This window comes from Notolepis coatsorum, assembly GCF_963971535.1.
Source record: "Notolepis coatsorum genome assembly, chromosome: 2".
In the NCBI taxonomy this organism is placed as follows: Eukaryota; Metazoa; Chordata; class Actinopteri; order Aulopiformes; family Paralepididae; genus Notolepis; species Notolepis coatsorum.
The window spans coordinates 206,011,101-206,026,192 of NC_140166.1; the positions used below are offsets into that span (position 1 = coordinate 206,011,101).

At 41.3% G+C, this 15,092-nt stretch overlaps 1 protein-coding gene across 2 annotated transcripts in view; it reads right to left on the reverse strand.

Moving 5' to 3' along the window:
* usp13 (ubiquitin specific peptidase 13) overlaps window positions 1-15,092 on the reverse strand; it is an 85,647-nt gene that overhangs the window by 39,772 nt on the left and 30,783 nt on the right. For both annotated transcript variants that reach the window (XM_084307831.1, XM_084307832.1), the window contains exons 9-14: window positions 14,578-14,649; window positions 12,725-12,818; window positions 10,002-10,127; window positions 4,307-4,460; window positions 3,802-3,976; window positions 2,038-2,126 (exon numbers count right to left, since the gene is read on the reverse strand). In XM_084307831.1, coding sequence (XP_084163957.1) covers window positions 2,038-2,126; window positions 3,802-3,976; window positions 4,307-4,460; window positions 10,002-10,127; window positions 12,725-12,818; window positions 14,578-14,649 — 710 coding nt within the window. The remainder of the gene's footprint in view (window positions 1-2,037; window positions 2,127-3,801; window positions 3,977-4,306; window positions 4,461-10,001; window positions 10,128-12,724; window positions 12,819-14,577; window positions 14,650-15,092) is intronic.

A 15,092-nucleotide genomic window follows, 5' to 3' on the forward strand; every position in this document is an offset into this window, starting at 1 on the left:
CTTCTTTAGGGTAGTACTTATTTTTGTTGCAGAAGACCATGAAGTAAAAAAAATTACATTTAGAGTAAGCTTGTTACATTGAAACCAGTTAGAGACTATTTCTAGTTCCTCATTCACGCATACAATCAGGGACTTGAAATCATGATGAGTAGCTATGAGATTGGTGTCATCCGTGAATAATAATGGAAGTAGAGTATTACAAGACATAGCCAAATCATTCATGTAAATTAAAAATAATAAAGGGCCCAGAATAGAACCCGGTGGAACCCCGAAGAGGATCCTAGATTTAATAGATGAGCATCCATTGGATGACACAAACTGCTCTCTGTTGTCTAAGTAGTTTGTAAACCACTTGAGGGCAATATCCTGAACACCATATCTATTGAGTTTAGAGATGAGAATGTTGTGGTTGACAGTATCAAAAGCTTTGCTCAGATCTAAAAAGACACCAATAGCACATTTTTTTTCATCAAGTGCTGAGGAGATATCTGCAGGCTATCTGGAGATATCTGCACTGCAGGATATCTGGATATATTTGTAGGCTATCTGGAGATATCTGCAGGTTATCTAGAGATATTTGTAGGCTATCTGGAGACATCATAGGTTATCTAGAGATATCTGTAGGCTATCTGGAGATATCTGTAGGTTATCTGGAGATATCTGTAGGCTATCTGGAGATGTCTGTAGGCTATCTGGAGATATCTGTAGGCTATCTGGAGATGTCTGTAGGCTATCTGGAGATATCTGTAGGCTATCTGGAGAAATTTGTGAATGTACTGTAGGTTCACACAAAATCGCTAAATATGGTGAGGGAAAATGTGGCAGAGGTCGCCTTACAAAATATTGTAGCAAGATAGAAACCCACAAGTATGACCTCCCGATGCTTTGCTTTAAGCCAAAGCTTTGGTCAGTTAAGCCTCAAGATGCAGTTTCTTTCTTACCAAAATAAGTGTTTATACATTGTGTCTAATTGGCAGCCAGATCTCCAACCATGCGACCCAGTGCCTAATGTCCATGGATCGGTTCTCATGGTGTGTAATTCCACAAAAACGATTTTTAGATGCTGCAATGTCTTCCTTTGATGCATTATACATAGTTAATAGTTAATAAATAGTTGGAAATAGTTCATCTGCACCTTACAAGAGGGAATGGTTTGTCCAAACAACAAACGTGAAGCAATAGTTGAGGTAAAACCATAGAGTCAATTCAGAACAGTGAGAGCATCTGCACCTCTGCCTCTCAATGGAGCTTGGGAATCACAGTGTGATAGTGCCCTCTGCTGGCCATTCACAGAACTGACTATGAGTGATAATAATGAGTGGCCACGTCTTATGATTTAATAAGAGATAATTAATTGTGTTTTGTACTTCTGCTTATGTTGTGTCAGACCATATTGCTACAATGACCAAAATCCAATGATGTACTACTGTGACTGGGGCACTGGAGTCATATACAATGTACCGGAAAATATTACTGCAATTTACCATTATTCACACGCCGGCCATTTTGCTCTCATGTCATGCTCAGGTATTTTGCTCTCATGTCATGCTCAGGTATTTTGCTCTCATGTCATGCTCAGGTATTTTGCTCTCATGGCGTGCTCAGGTATTTTGCTCTCATGTCGTGCTCAGGTATTTTGCTCTCATGTCGTGCTCAGGTATTTTGCTCTCATGTCATGCTCAGGTATTTTGCTCTCATGTCGTGCTCAGGTATTTTGCTCTCATGTCGTGCTCAGGTATTTTGCTCTCATGTCGTGCTCAGGTATTTTGCTCTCATGTCATGCTCAGGTATTTTGCTCTCATGTCGTGCTCAGGTATTTTGCTCTCATGTCGTGCTCAGGTATTTTGCTCTCATGTCGTGCTCAGGTATTTTGCTCTCATGTCGTGCTCAGGTATTTTGCTCTCATGTCGTGCTCAGGTTGGGAGTTCTTTCGACCCTGTTCCCACCTGGCCGTTGTGTGAATATGGTCAATGATTCAGTCTGACAGGTTTGTTATGGGATAATAAGCTCTTCAGTCACACTTCAATTTAAACTTACCTAGTTTCTTTGGAACCCAGTCGACCCCAAATGTGAACTTCTTGATCTGCACCACCAGGTACTCTGGGAAGGTGGCAAAACGGGACGTCCTGGGAAGGAAAGGATGAGCATTAAGAGAGGAAAGGATGAGCATTAAGAGAGGAAAGGATGAGCATTAAGAGAGGAAAGGATGAGCATTAAGAGAGGTAAGGATGAGCATTAAGAGAGGAAAGGATGAGCATTAAGAGAGGAAAGGATGAGCATTAAGAGAGGTAAGGATGAACATTAAGAGAGGAAAGGATGAACATTAAGAGAGGAAAGGATGAGCATTAAGAGAGGAAAGGATGAGAGGAAAGGATGAGCATTAAGAGAGGAAAGGATGAGCATTAAGAGAGGTAAGGATGAGCATTAAGAGAGGAAAGGATGAGCATTAAGAGAGGAAAGGATGAGCATTAAGCGAGGAAAGGATGAGCATTAAGAGAGGAAAGGATGAGCATTAAGAGAGGAAAGGATGAGCATTAAGAGAGGTAAGGATGAGCATTAAGAGAGGTAAGGATGAGCATTAAGAGAGGAAAGGATGAGCATTAAGAGAGGAAAGGATGAGCATTAAGAGAGGAAAGGATGAGCATTAAGAGAGGAAAGGATGAGCATTAAGAGAGGAAAGGATGAGAGGAAAGGATGAGCATTAAGAGAGGAAAGGATGAGCATTAAGAGAGGTAAGGATGAGCATTAAGAGAGGAAAGGATGAGCATTAAGAGAGGTAAGGATGAGCATTAAGAGAGGAAAGGATGAGCATTAAGAGAGGAAAGGATGAGCATTAAGAGAGGTAAGGATGAGCATTAAGAGAGGAAAGGATGAGCATTAAGAGAGGAAAGGATGAGCATTAAGAGAGGAAAGGATGAGCATTAAGAGAGGTAAGGATGAGCATTAAGAGAGGTAAGGATGAGCATTAAGAGAGGAAAGGATGAGCATTAAGAGAGAGAGGAAAGGATTTTTAAAAGGCATACTGAGCAGAATTATCCTAAAGAACTATGTATAGACTCAAACATACAACATACAAACATAATCCCTGTCAATCATCACTTATGACCCACTTTTCACCCTATGCTATTATTATTACATTTAAGTATATTATAGTCATTATAACTCAGTTATCATTTCAGTCTGCATAGCATTTACACAATATCCACTGTTTTAAATCGCTGTGTTTAAAGAAAACACGGCTAAATGCTTTTCATCCGGTTAATGACAGCGGATAGCCGACTATCAAAATGCACATCCCTGTATAGGTTAAAATTAGGGATGTTCGATATTGGATTTTTTACCGATACTGATATACCGATATTGTCCAACTCTTAATTTCCGATACCGATATATGCAGGGTCCCCCCCCCCCCCCCCCCCCCCAAAACGAAATAATTTCAGGTAATTAACATTACATATCTCTTGTCGTGGAATTAACACAACATTGTGCATACTTTTGACAATAAATAAAAACTGATTTTGTTCTTACTTGCTTGCCTGGGTAAATAAAGGTTAAATAAATGTAAAAATAAATAAATAATAATAATTGAAAACCGATAGCGATATTTTCCATTTTAATGCCAATATCGGTAGGCCGATAATATTGGTAGGCCGATAATATCGGACATCCCCAGTTAAAATGTTAGAATACATCATTAAAATCTTTCAAACCAGGAATAGCTTGGAATGTATGTGCTTGACACGACGTAAAAACATCTGGATGGAGAGGAGGAGCCGGAGGGACCAGGAGGACGTTGCTTACTTGACTCCCGCTGACTTGGCCTGCAGCGCGGAGCTCCAGAAGTCTGGCACGTTGTCCGGCTCCGTGAAGGCCTGCAGGCAGGCTGTGAACGGGATCCGGGCTCTCACCGGCTCCGGAGGGGCCCGCATGTTCTCCTCCGCGTCCCTCCGCTTGGCCTCGTACGCCAGCAGCTCCTCTGGCGGAACAGACAGACGGGGTGTGAGTTAAACATGTACTGTACACTGTGCGCCGAAACCCAGTGTTTACACTATATATACTAACCGTATATTTCAAAGATTCAAGAGCCACCGATACTAGAGAGGAAACATCGAGATAGGTCATAAGATCTAACCACGCCCCCTATTAAGTCAACCCAAGGGTTGATGACACTAATTAATAACACTCAAAAATCATGTGCCGTGTCTGTTACGCGGCCTACTAGACGCCTCCTGCCCTTTGACCCTGCTGGTTCCCCACAGGTCTGATGCCAGCGCGACGGGGAGAGGATGGGAGGCGGCTTCCTCACCTCTGTTGGTGGCGGCCTCGATGGGCGCGGGAAGCTGCATGAGGTAGTCCACCCGCTGGCTGTAGCGCACGCGGCGCGACTGGCAGCACTGCACGCGCTCCTCCACCTGGAAGCGGAAGACGTCGCTGGGGTTCTCCGAGCCGCCGCTGTTCCTCTGGAGAGGAAGAGAGAGAGTGAGGGGGGGGGGGGGGGGCGTTAGAGGGGCGATAGGGAGGGAGGCGGGATGAACATGGATTCATCTATTTATTCTTACAAATTTGCACTACCTCTCTCTCTTTTTTGTACATTTTAGTTTTTGTATATTGTATATTCTGTATAGTGTTTGGTTTTACTCTTTTACTTTTTTTTTTACTGTATGATACTATGAAGCACAATCTTAGGAGGGTCATACAGAACCAAGCATTTCACTATAATGTACCTTATATGTGATAAATAAAACAAAACTTGAAACTAGTCAGTAAGAGTAAGAGTCCCCAAAGTAAGAGTATACATAATGTAGAGTTGAGTATACAGTACATAATGTAGAGTTGAGTATGCATGGTGTAGGTTTGAGTATACTTAGTGTAGGGTTGAGTATACATAGGGTTGAATATACATGTGTAGGGTTGAGTATACATAGGATTGAGTATACATAGTGTTCACTTTAAGCAGACGTACTTATTGCTGTTGTTCTGTAAAGTAACTCAGAACTGCTCAGTAACATAATTCAGAACTGTCCGCTTTAAACTACTCTCTAACCATGGGAGCAACTGAGAGCAAGATGCAAAGTATAGTATATGAGAAAGACCTACGGCTCTGACAGAACTAAACTTCTAAAATGCTGTGTTTATGTATCTATTTTATGTGAATCTCTTCAGAATCACAGGTATTTCAGTAGCAGTAAAAGCCACCATGTCCACTCACTACTATGGACGAGGGGTCACTTGGGTCTAGACTGCTTCTTTGAAGACTATAATGATTTAACATCGTCTCACATGGAGCATCCAGGCAGTCTGGCCATCTATTCTCAGAAGCTACAGAAATACACCGCTTTTAATTTTACTCCAGGCGCGCATTTGAGCCGCGTTGCCAGGCCCCGGGCAGAAGTTGCTGATGGTGGCGGGTGGCTGCAGTGGGGCTCTGTCTATCTCTGGCTAACCAACTCCGCTGTACACTTAACACTTGAATGGAAGACATTTAGGGCCAGTTCCCAGGTTTCTGAACGGGAACTACTGGATACTGAAAGACTGTAGAGTGAATTCACGATTTCAATATATTGACAGTTAATCGATAGATCTGTTATATTGTCAGTAGATAGATAGATCAGTTATATTGACAGTAGATCATAGATCTGTTATATTGTCAGTAGATCAATAGATCAGTTATATTTACAGTAGATCAATAGATCTGTTATATTGACAGTAGATCAATAGATATGATATATTGTCAGTAGATCATTCGATCTGTTATATTGACAGTTGATCGATATATCTGTTATATTGTCAATAGATCAATAGATCTGTTATATTGACAGTAGATTGATAGATCTGTTATATTGACAGTAGATTCATAGATCTGTTATATTGTCAGTAGATCGATAGATCTGTTATATTGACAGTAGATCAATAGATATGTTATATTGTCAGTAGATCAATAGATCTGTTGTATTGGCAGTAGATCAATAGATCTGTTATGTTGACAGTAGATTCATAGATCTGTTATATTGTCAGTAGATCGATAGATCTGTTATATTGACAGTAGATCAATAGATATGTTATATTGTCAGTAGATCGATAGATCTGTAATATTGTCAGTAGATCAATAGATATGATATATTGTCAGTAGATCATTCGATCTGTTATATTGACAGTTGATCGATATATCTGTTATATTGTCAATAGATCAATAGATCTGTTATATTGACAGTAGATTGATAGATCTGTTATATTGACAGTAGATTCATAGATCTGTTATATTGTCAGTAGATCGATAGATCTGTTATATTGACAGTAGATCAATAGATATGTTATATTGTCAGTAGATCAATAGATCTGTTGTATTGGCAGTAGATCAATAGATCTGTTATGTTGACAGTAGATTCATAGATCTGTTATATTGTCAGTAGATCGATAGATCTGTTATATTGACAGTAGATCAATAGATATGTTATATTGTCAGTAGATCGATAGATCTGTAATATTGTCAGTAGATCAATAGATCTAATGTGTGATTAGTCCACACTAGAACAGAGCCATTAAGGATCACTAAGATGATATGTTAGGGATTCTAATCAGCCATTAACTGCTGTGGAGGTGTCGGAAAGCGTGGACACTGTGGCCAGTTTGTTTTGCTGGTCACAGAGGACACAGCGGCACAGAGGAAGTAGCGGGTTCGAGTCCCGCGTGACTGAGGCAGAAGAAGAAGCATTATCTTCCCTCCCTGTGTAACCGATAGGGGTGGGCTTTATATAGCCTGGTTGAGAAAGTCACTTCAGAGCATGAGTCTGTCTGCCAAGTGACGGGACAGCATGCTGCTGTCTTCCGTCAAAAACAGTCTCCCCTCCCCCCTCCACCCCCTGCCGACGGCCCCACATTGACCAGTGTGCCATCAGACCCCACCGCTCCCCTCTCCACCCCCTGCTGACGGCCCCACATTGACCAGTGTGCCATCAGACGCCCCAGCTCCCCCTGCTGAAGGCCCCACATCGACCAGTGTGCCATCAGATGCCCCAGCTCCCCCTGCTGAAGGCCCCACATTGACCAGTGTGCCATCAGACGCCCCAGCTCCCCCTGCTGAAGGCCCCACATTGACCAGTGTGCCATCAGACCCCCCAGCTCCCCCTGCTGAAGGCCCCACATCGACCAGTGTGCCACCAGTCTCCCCTCCCCTCCCCTCTCCACCCCCTGCCGACGGCCCCACATTGACCAGTGTGCCATCAGACCCCCCAGCTCCCCCTGCTGAAGGCCCCACATCGACCAGTGTGCCATCAGACCCCACCGCTCCCCCCCCCCCCCTGCTGACGGCCCCACATTGACCAGTGTGCCATCAGACGCCCCAGCTCCCCCTGCTGAAGGCCCCACATCGACCAGTGTGCCATCAGACCCCACCGCTCCCCTCTCCACCCCCTGCCGACGGCCCCACATTGACCAGTGTGCCATCAGACCTCCCAGCTCCCCCTGCTGAAGGCCCCACATCGACCAGTGTGCCATCAGGAACTCATCAGGGCAACCAGGAAAGGCTCCCTCAGCCATTTTGTGAAACACTGTTTTGGTTTACAGCTGCTATATTTAGTGTGGGGGGGGGGGGGTTGTCGGCAAGTTAATTTGGTACAAGACAGCAGGCCTTTGATACTTCTAGCATCCAGTTACCTGAATTATCTCCCAGTGAAGATCACTTTAAAGGCGCTATAGATAACATTCAGACACTAGATGACGAGCATCAGCATGTCATTTATCCAATCAGGTGCTTTCCAAATGGGAAGTGTTACATGCACGCAACATGTAAACAACAACACTCATTTCGGACTGTTGCATGTTGAAAGTCCGAATTTATGTTATTAAGGGAGAAGTAATTTTGAATTTGTTTGAATGCAATTCTTTCCATAAGTATACCTAAAACGGGTAAAATACTGATTGGCCTACTATATATTCTGCACCTTTCTAAAAGCTCTGTGGATGTTTTATTTCATTTTTATTTTTAACTCTACATCAAATGTTATCTATAGCAAGCACCTGACAAAATCCTGACAAAAACAAGAGACTGTCAGGCTTTAAAACTGTGTAGGACCCAGGCCTAGAACTGCACCCTGAGAGGGAGGTTTGCCCTGGGTGGGAGGTTCAAAGGGTCAAAGTGGGTATAAAACAGGACGGAAGACTGTCAAGTTTCAAACTGTGGATACCAAACAGAGAAGGTAAAGACGTCTTTGAACTGTTGAACAGTAATCCAGAACTATTTTATTGCACTGTCAAAAAAAATTTTTTTATCTATTCTATTCTACAATTTTATTGCACTGCACTCTTGCACTATTTTACTCTGTCTATTTTATCTTACTCTTTTTATTATTGTCTATTTAAAACTGAATCAAACCATAAACAAGGTGGCCTGTTGGGATGTTAGATCCTAATGTAAAAAACTGTGATTTTATATGTCCGCACTTTATGTGCTCATTTTATGCCTGTCTTTTTTCTGTTGTGAAGCACTTTGAGCTGCAATTTCTGTATGAAAGGTGCTATACAAATACAGTTTATTATTATTATTTATTATTAAATGACAAAAAGTATTTCATAGAAGTTAGTGGTTTTGTTTCAGGACCCAAAGTGGTAATTTTCTCATGACTGTAAATTTACTTGGATACTGTGCAGGATTGTTTCACAAAATTAACAAAATATTCTTAGATTAACAATCATACATGTTTTATCCTAAATTAACCATGTTCTTATATTAACATACATGTGTTTATCCTAAATTAACCATGTTCTTATATTAACATACATGTTTTATCCTAAATTAACCATGTTCTTAGATTAACATACATGTTTTTATCCTAAATTAACCATGTTATTAGATTAACATACATGTTTTATCCTAAATGAACCATGTTCTTAGATTAACATACATGTTTTATCCTAAATTAACCATGTTTTTAGATTAACATACATGTGTTTATCCTAAATGAACCATGTTCTTAGATTAACATACATGTTTTTATCCTAAATGAACCGTGTTCTTAGATTAACATGAATCTTTTTCTTCTAAACTAACCATGTTCTCAGATTAACATACATCTTTTTCTTCTAAACTAACCATGTTCTCAGATTAACATACAGCATTTTATTCACATGGCCTCTACAAAATAAAGTCTTTACACACCTGTATGTCTAGAGACAGGTGTGTCAGAAGAGAGTAGATCTCACAGCAAAAGGGTAGATTCCTGCACACTGTCTTCACATACAATCAGCGTTATTAAGTACCATCTATCTGATGAAGGTCGAATGACCGAACCGTAGTGTTACAGACTAGCCAGCCACTAAGTTAGGGGCTTTTAACTACAAGGAAGTAGGGAGTTGACACGTTTCTGCCTTCCACACCTGGGAAGGGCTTTTTGCTGAGCTGGGATGACTGGAAAACATGGCAGGGAAACCGCTGACTCGCTACCAAGTGACCGACTCCCCAGAAACTATGCTGCCTTTGTGTTTACTTTGTGTCGTCTCGTCTTTCACTATTAAAACCGAGCGCCAGAGAATTCCCCCTGGACCACTATAACGTGAGAAGATGTCCTGGATTGGCATGCTACCGTCTGGCTGGTCCTCGGTGGTGGAGGTTCGAGGCTGGAGTTCACCTGTGACGCGGCACATGGCCCTGAAGTCAATGTAACCTTGCTCCTGTTGCCATAGTAACTCTGCCGAGACAGACTCTAAAAACACTGTGCTACGTGAAACATCCTCCATCTGAATTCAAACCAGAATAAACCCAAACCCAAACACAATCACAATAACATCACAATAACCAAAGACGAGCCATTGGCGTGACACAGGCATTGTAGAGTGACAGACACAGAGTAGCATTCTTTACCAACCGAGAGTCAATGTACGGTCTGTCATTATTACATGCGCCTGACTGTGTACACTGCCATCAACATGTGTCGTCATCTATAGCCTCTGTTTCATGATAATGGAACAGAAAACCCATGAATGGTGCTGTAGCTCCGTCGTCTCACCTCCACCTGGTTGATGACGTGGAGGAGGAACTCCCGGGCGTCCTGCTGTCTGCTGGAGGAGAACTCTGGGTGACTCTTGCTGATCAGGGACTTGAACATCCTGGGAGAGACGCCCCGCTGCTGGTGCTGCAACGACATCACTGACGTGTCACGTACACAACGCACTGTATACGACCCACACGCACTGTATACGACCCACACGCACTGTATACGACCCACACGCACTGTATACGACCCACACGCACTGTATACGAGCCACACGCACTGTATACGACCCACACGCACTGTATACGAGCCACACGCACTGTATACAACCCACACACACTGCATACGACCCACATGCACTGTATACGACCCACACGCACTGTATACGACCCACACGCACTGTATACGAACCAGACGCACGGTATATGACCCACACGCACTGTATACGACCCACACGCACTGTATACGAACCAGACGCACTGTATACGACCCACACGCACTGTATACGACCCACACGCACTGTATACTACCCACACGCACTGTATACGACCCACACGCACTGTATACGACCCACACGCACTGTATACGACCCACACGCACTGTATACGACCCACACGCACTGTATATGACCCACACGCACTGTATATGACCCACACGCACTGTATATGACCCACACGCACTACGCACTGTATACGACCCACACGCACTGTATACGACCCACACGCACTGTATACGACCCACACGCACTGTATACGACCCACACGCACTGTATACGACCCACACGCACTGTATACGACCCACACGCACTGTATACGACCCACAACACACTGTATTATATTATATTATATTGTATTTGTATTCTAAATTTGTTTATATATTACATTTTATTTGATTCTACTTTCATTTAAAAAAAGAAATTATTTACTCCTACTTGGTTTGTAAGTGTTGATATTGCCTGTTGATGTTGATTACTTGGCAATAAAGACTTTTCTGATTTTGATTCTGAATATGATCATGTACAGTATGTATAGACCAACTACTAACATGTAAACAACAACAACAATAACAACAACATATCTTCGGTCTCTGGCCATGACTGAGAAACACAGTGTTGCTGTGATACCAGTTGAACACAGTATGCCATAACAGCTAACCCCCCCCCCCCCCCCCCCGTATTATTCTCCCATGGAAGGTTCCTCCCAGCTGCCAATACGTGTCCAGAACTGACTGATCCCTCACATATGGAGGAAGCACAGGCTTACAGTGGTGTCCTATCAATTACTGTGGCTTGTGAGGCCTAAAGCACGCCTGGGGCTTACAGAACCCTGGGTCCCGTTAGCTCCTAAAGCACGCCTGGGGCTTACAGAACCCTGGGTCCCGTTAGCTCCTAATGGCTTTTCTTGTCTGATTTCCTGACAGTCGCAATGTGCTTCAAGATGATTTCACGTCAGATCAGTAAAGCAAAAGCCTGTTAAAGGGGCACTTCACCAAAAAAGAAGAAATGCCGATTTATTTTACACATAATCTCACACACATCCAAAAACTCTACTCTCTTATTGGGAATAAATTAGTTAGAATATGGCCACCAGTGATGTCATCAGGGACATTGAATCCTTGTATTGTGTTAATTACAGCTCCATGAAATGATAAGACAAGGAATTGTTATTACAATTGAGCTGTAATTAACACAACACAAGGATTAAACGTCCCCAATGACATCACTGGTGGCCATATTCAAACTCATTTACTCTCAATAACTTTCAAACTAAAGGAATGTGTGCAAAACTGTTTTTGGATGTGTGTGACATTATGTGCAAAATAAATCGGCATTGTTTTTTGTGTGAAGTGCCCCTTTAAGACACGTCAGATAAACAAATCCCTCAATTAACCCTTTCACTACCACACTACAGAAGGTTAACCCTTTCACTACCACACTACAGAAGGTTAACCCTTTCACTACCACACTACAGAAGGTTAACCCTTTCACTACCACACTACAGAAGGTTAAAATGTCTGTGAAGATAATAAGGAAGAGAGGACAGGCGGTTATATAAATGTCTGTGAAGATAATGAGGAAGAGAGGACAGGCGGTTATATAAATGTCTGTGAAGATAATAAGGAAGAGCGGACAGGTGGTTATATAAATGTCTGTGAAGATAATAAGGAAGAGCGGACAGGCGGTTATATAAATGTCTGTGAAGATAATAAGGAAGAGCGGACAGGTGGTTATATAAATGTCTGTGAAGATAATAAGGAAGAGCGGACAGGCGGTTATATAGGGCACATAATTACCAAATATCAGTGCTATTTGAGCAGACCTTTTTTTTTGCGAAAGTGAAGACAGCGATGTGGGCCATGTAAACAAATCCTCAGTGGCATCACTAGCAAGTGTGTTCAAAAGGAATCTGAGTCGTGGGGGACCATAGCCGAAAGCTATTTTAAGACTACAGAGTAATAATAAAAAAGGTCAAAGCACCATAAAACATTGTGTCTCGAAATCCTTTCGTCTCGACACCTGCTGCCATCGCAACTTAAAAACGTGCAAGAAAAGTGACAACACACAAAGAACAGCATTCAGAGAAGACTAAAAATAGCATTTAAGATGAGAGAAAATGGCACAGCCAGCAGATTGATCTAACAATAACATTACAACGTTGAAATGCTGATTGTCACTCTATTCGCATGCTACTGCTTCTATACGGACCCCAGGTGGGAGCTGGACGTACCCAGTCTAATACCTTGTATTCTTCTTTCATCACCTGTTCAATGAGCTCAGATTTCATGGGTGGTTTGGAGTGCTGGCCTGAGAGCAGTGCATAGCCCAGTTTAGCCCTGTTGGAGAAGGGAGAAGAAACATTAATTAAAGGCCCCATGAAATCAAAATAGATGTTTATGTCTTGCACAGATTGTCGCCAGTATCTGTCCCAACAATGACAATATTATGACAATATTATTTTAGAGTTTGTCATCCTGCACACGGGGGGCGTAGCCTATACAAATTTTGTGTCCAATGAAATGCTTTCTAGAATGACATTTACAGCACATTGTAACTGAGATAGGAGGATATCTTTAACTAAATTGAACAAATGTTCAATGTTAGCTTGCTAGCTAACGTTACTAATGTTGCGTAACGTTGCTAACATTAGCTTGCTAACTAATGGGTCGACCGTAATGCATATTGAGCACTACTGGCCCTGTTTTTACAGGAAACACATAAATATGTGGAATGGAATCACATAGCATTCTGCTAGCCGTTTCATGGGGACTCTAAGAGCTTAGATTTGTTTTTCTTTAGAGGTGCATTAATACACAGTAAATTTTACTCAAACTGAATGTGTACTCAGTTTGAGTAAAATGTACTCTGCGAAATGTACTGTGTAGTATCTGTTGTATCAGGATTGGTGGTCATCAAGCTCATGTACATTTCATCACATCACCTGGCATGTACTTTTGTTTTGCTAATTGCTTTTATATTAGTCAGCACAAATGACTGCATAGATCTAAGTCCAATCTACTTGATACAGAACTAAGTACTCGTTTCGGTTTGGCTCACTTCTCCTTTCCCGGGACATGAGCAATTCCGTCCCACAACCCAGAACAGGCTAACTGTACCAATATGCGGCCACTCGTTAGAACAAGCTTTGACGATACGGAACAGTGAGAACAGCTGTGGTGAAAAAGACCTGTCAAAGATAATGAAACGATGTTACGTTTAAATTATGTTAATGAAATTGCATGTCCGAGAGCAAAAGACTAACGCTGGCACTCTCCCCTTGTAAACAACAACAACTGTGTTTTATTTATGTTGACAGGCTCAGGCTCTGTCGAGCGAATATGCTGAAGGTCATGACTATCATCACTTGGCAGTGGGCCTCGGTATTACGGAGACACCGTTTGTGACTTTATGACTAATATTCATTACCTGCCCGGCTGAGGGACCTACTCTGTTTTCATGCGGCCCCCTGTACGTCCTTCTCAATGTGCACATATGGCAGCTGAGCTGACAGGCGCGCTCTGACCACCGCCACGCCGGCTGCTAGCAGGACTTGGGCTCAGATGAAAAAGAATTTACCAGAAAATGTAATGATGAAAATAAATAGTTTCTCGATAATAACAGGATTTTACCCATTTCACAAAATTCGCTGCAAATGCCTTTATTTGTTGCCACCATTTCATATGATGAAATGATTGATATATAGAATATTGATGGCTGAAATGCAAACCTCCTATCTGCAAAATTTCAGATTTTCTGATTTCACTTTGGATGATGAGAAACCTCCTATCTGCATCTATTCAGTCTGTCGGCAAGATATTATCCAAAAGCCAAAAGCAGTGTATTGTATTGAATTGCATTCTGCAAGAAAATAACACGTTTTTTTTAGTTTTCTCAAAAAAGTGAAGTTTTCAGAGGTTTTGCGTTTCATCCATCGATATGTGGTCTATGTCCCGCTCTCGTGCTCTCATGTCTTGTCTCTATACTTAATTAGTGTATATACACTCGACTACATCGTGCACAATTGTACAGCCCTGGCCTATCCGTACAAAGTGCGTCGACTGGGACAGGTCAGACACTCACGTGGGGCTTACTTACATTTGTGTGGCAAAGTCCAGGGAGGGGTCGAGAGGCGAGTAGTCATATATCCGCTGGAGATTTCCCACATACCTAGAGGTCCAAAACACATGTCAGGATGCTCACTTCAAACACAATGAACACATGGGGGAGTCATGTGGAGAACCATCATCATCATAATAATAATAATAATAATAATAATAATAATAATAATAATAATAATAATAATAATAATAATAATAATAATAATAATAATAATAATAATAATAATAATAATAATAATAATAATAATAATAATAATAATAATAATAATAATAATAATAATAATAATAATAATAATAATAATAATAATAATAATAATAATAATAATAATAATAATAATAATAATAATAATAATAATAATAATAATAATAATAATAATAATAATAATAATAATATAATAATAATATAATAATAATATAATAATAATAATAATAATAATAATAATAATAATAATAATAATAATAATAATAATAATAATAATAATAATAATAATA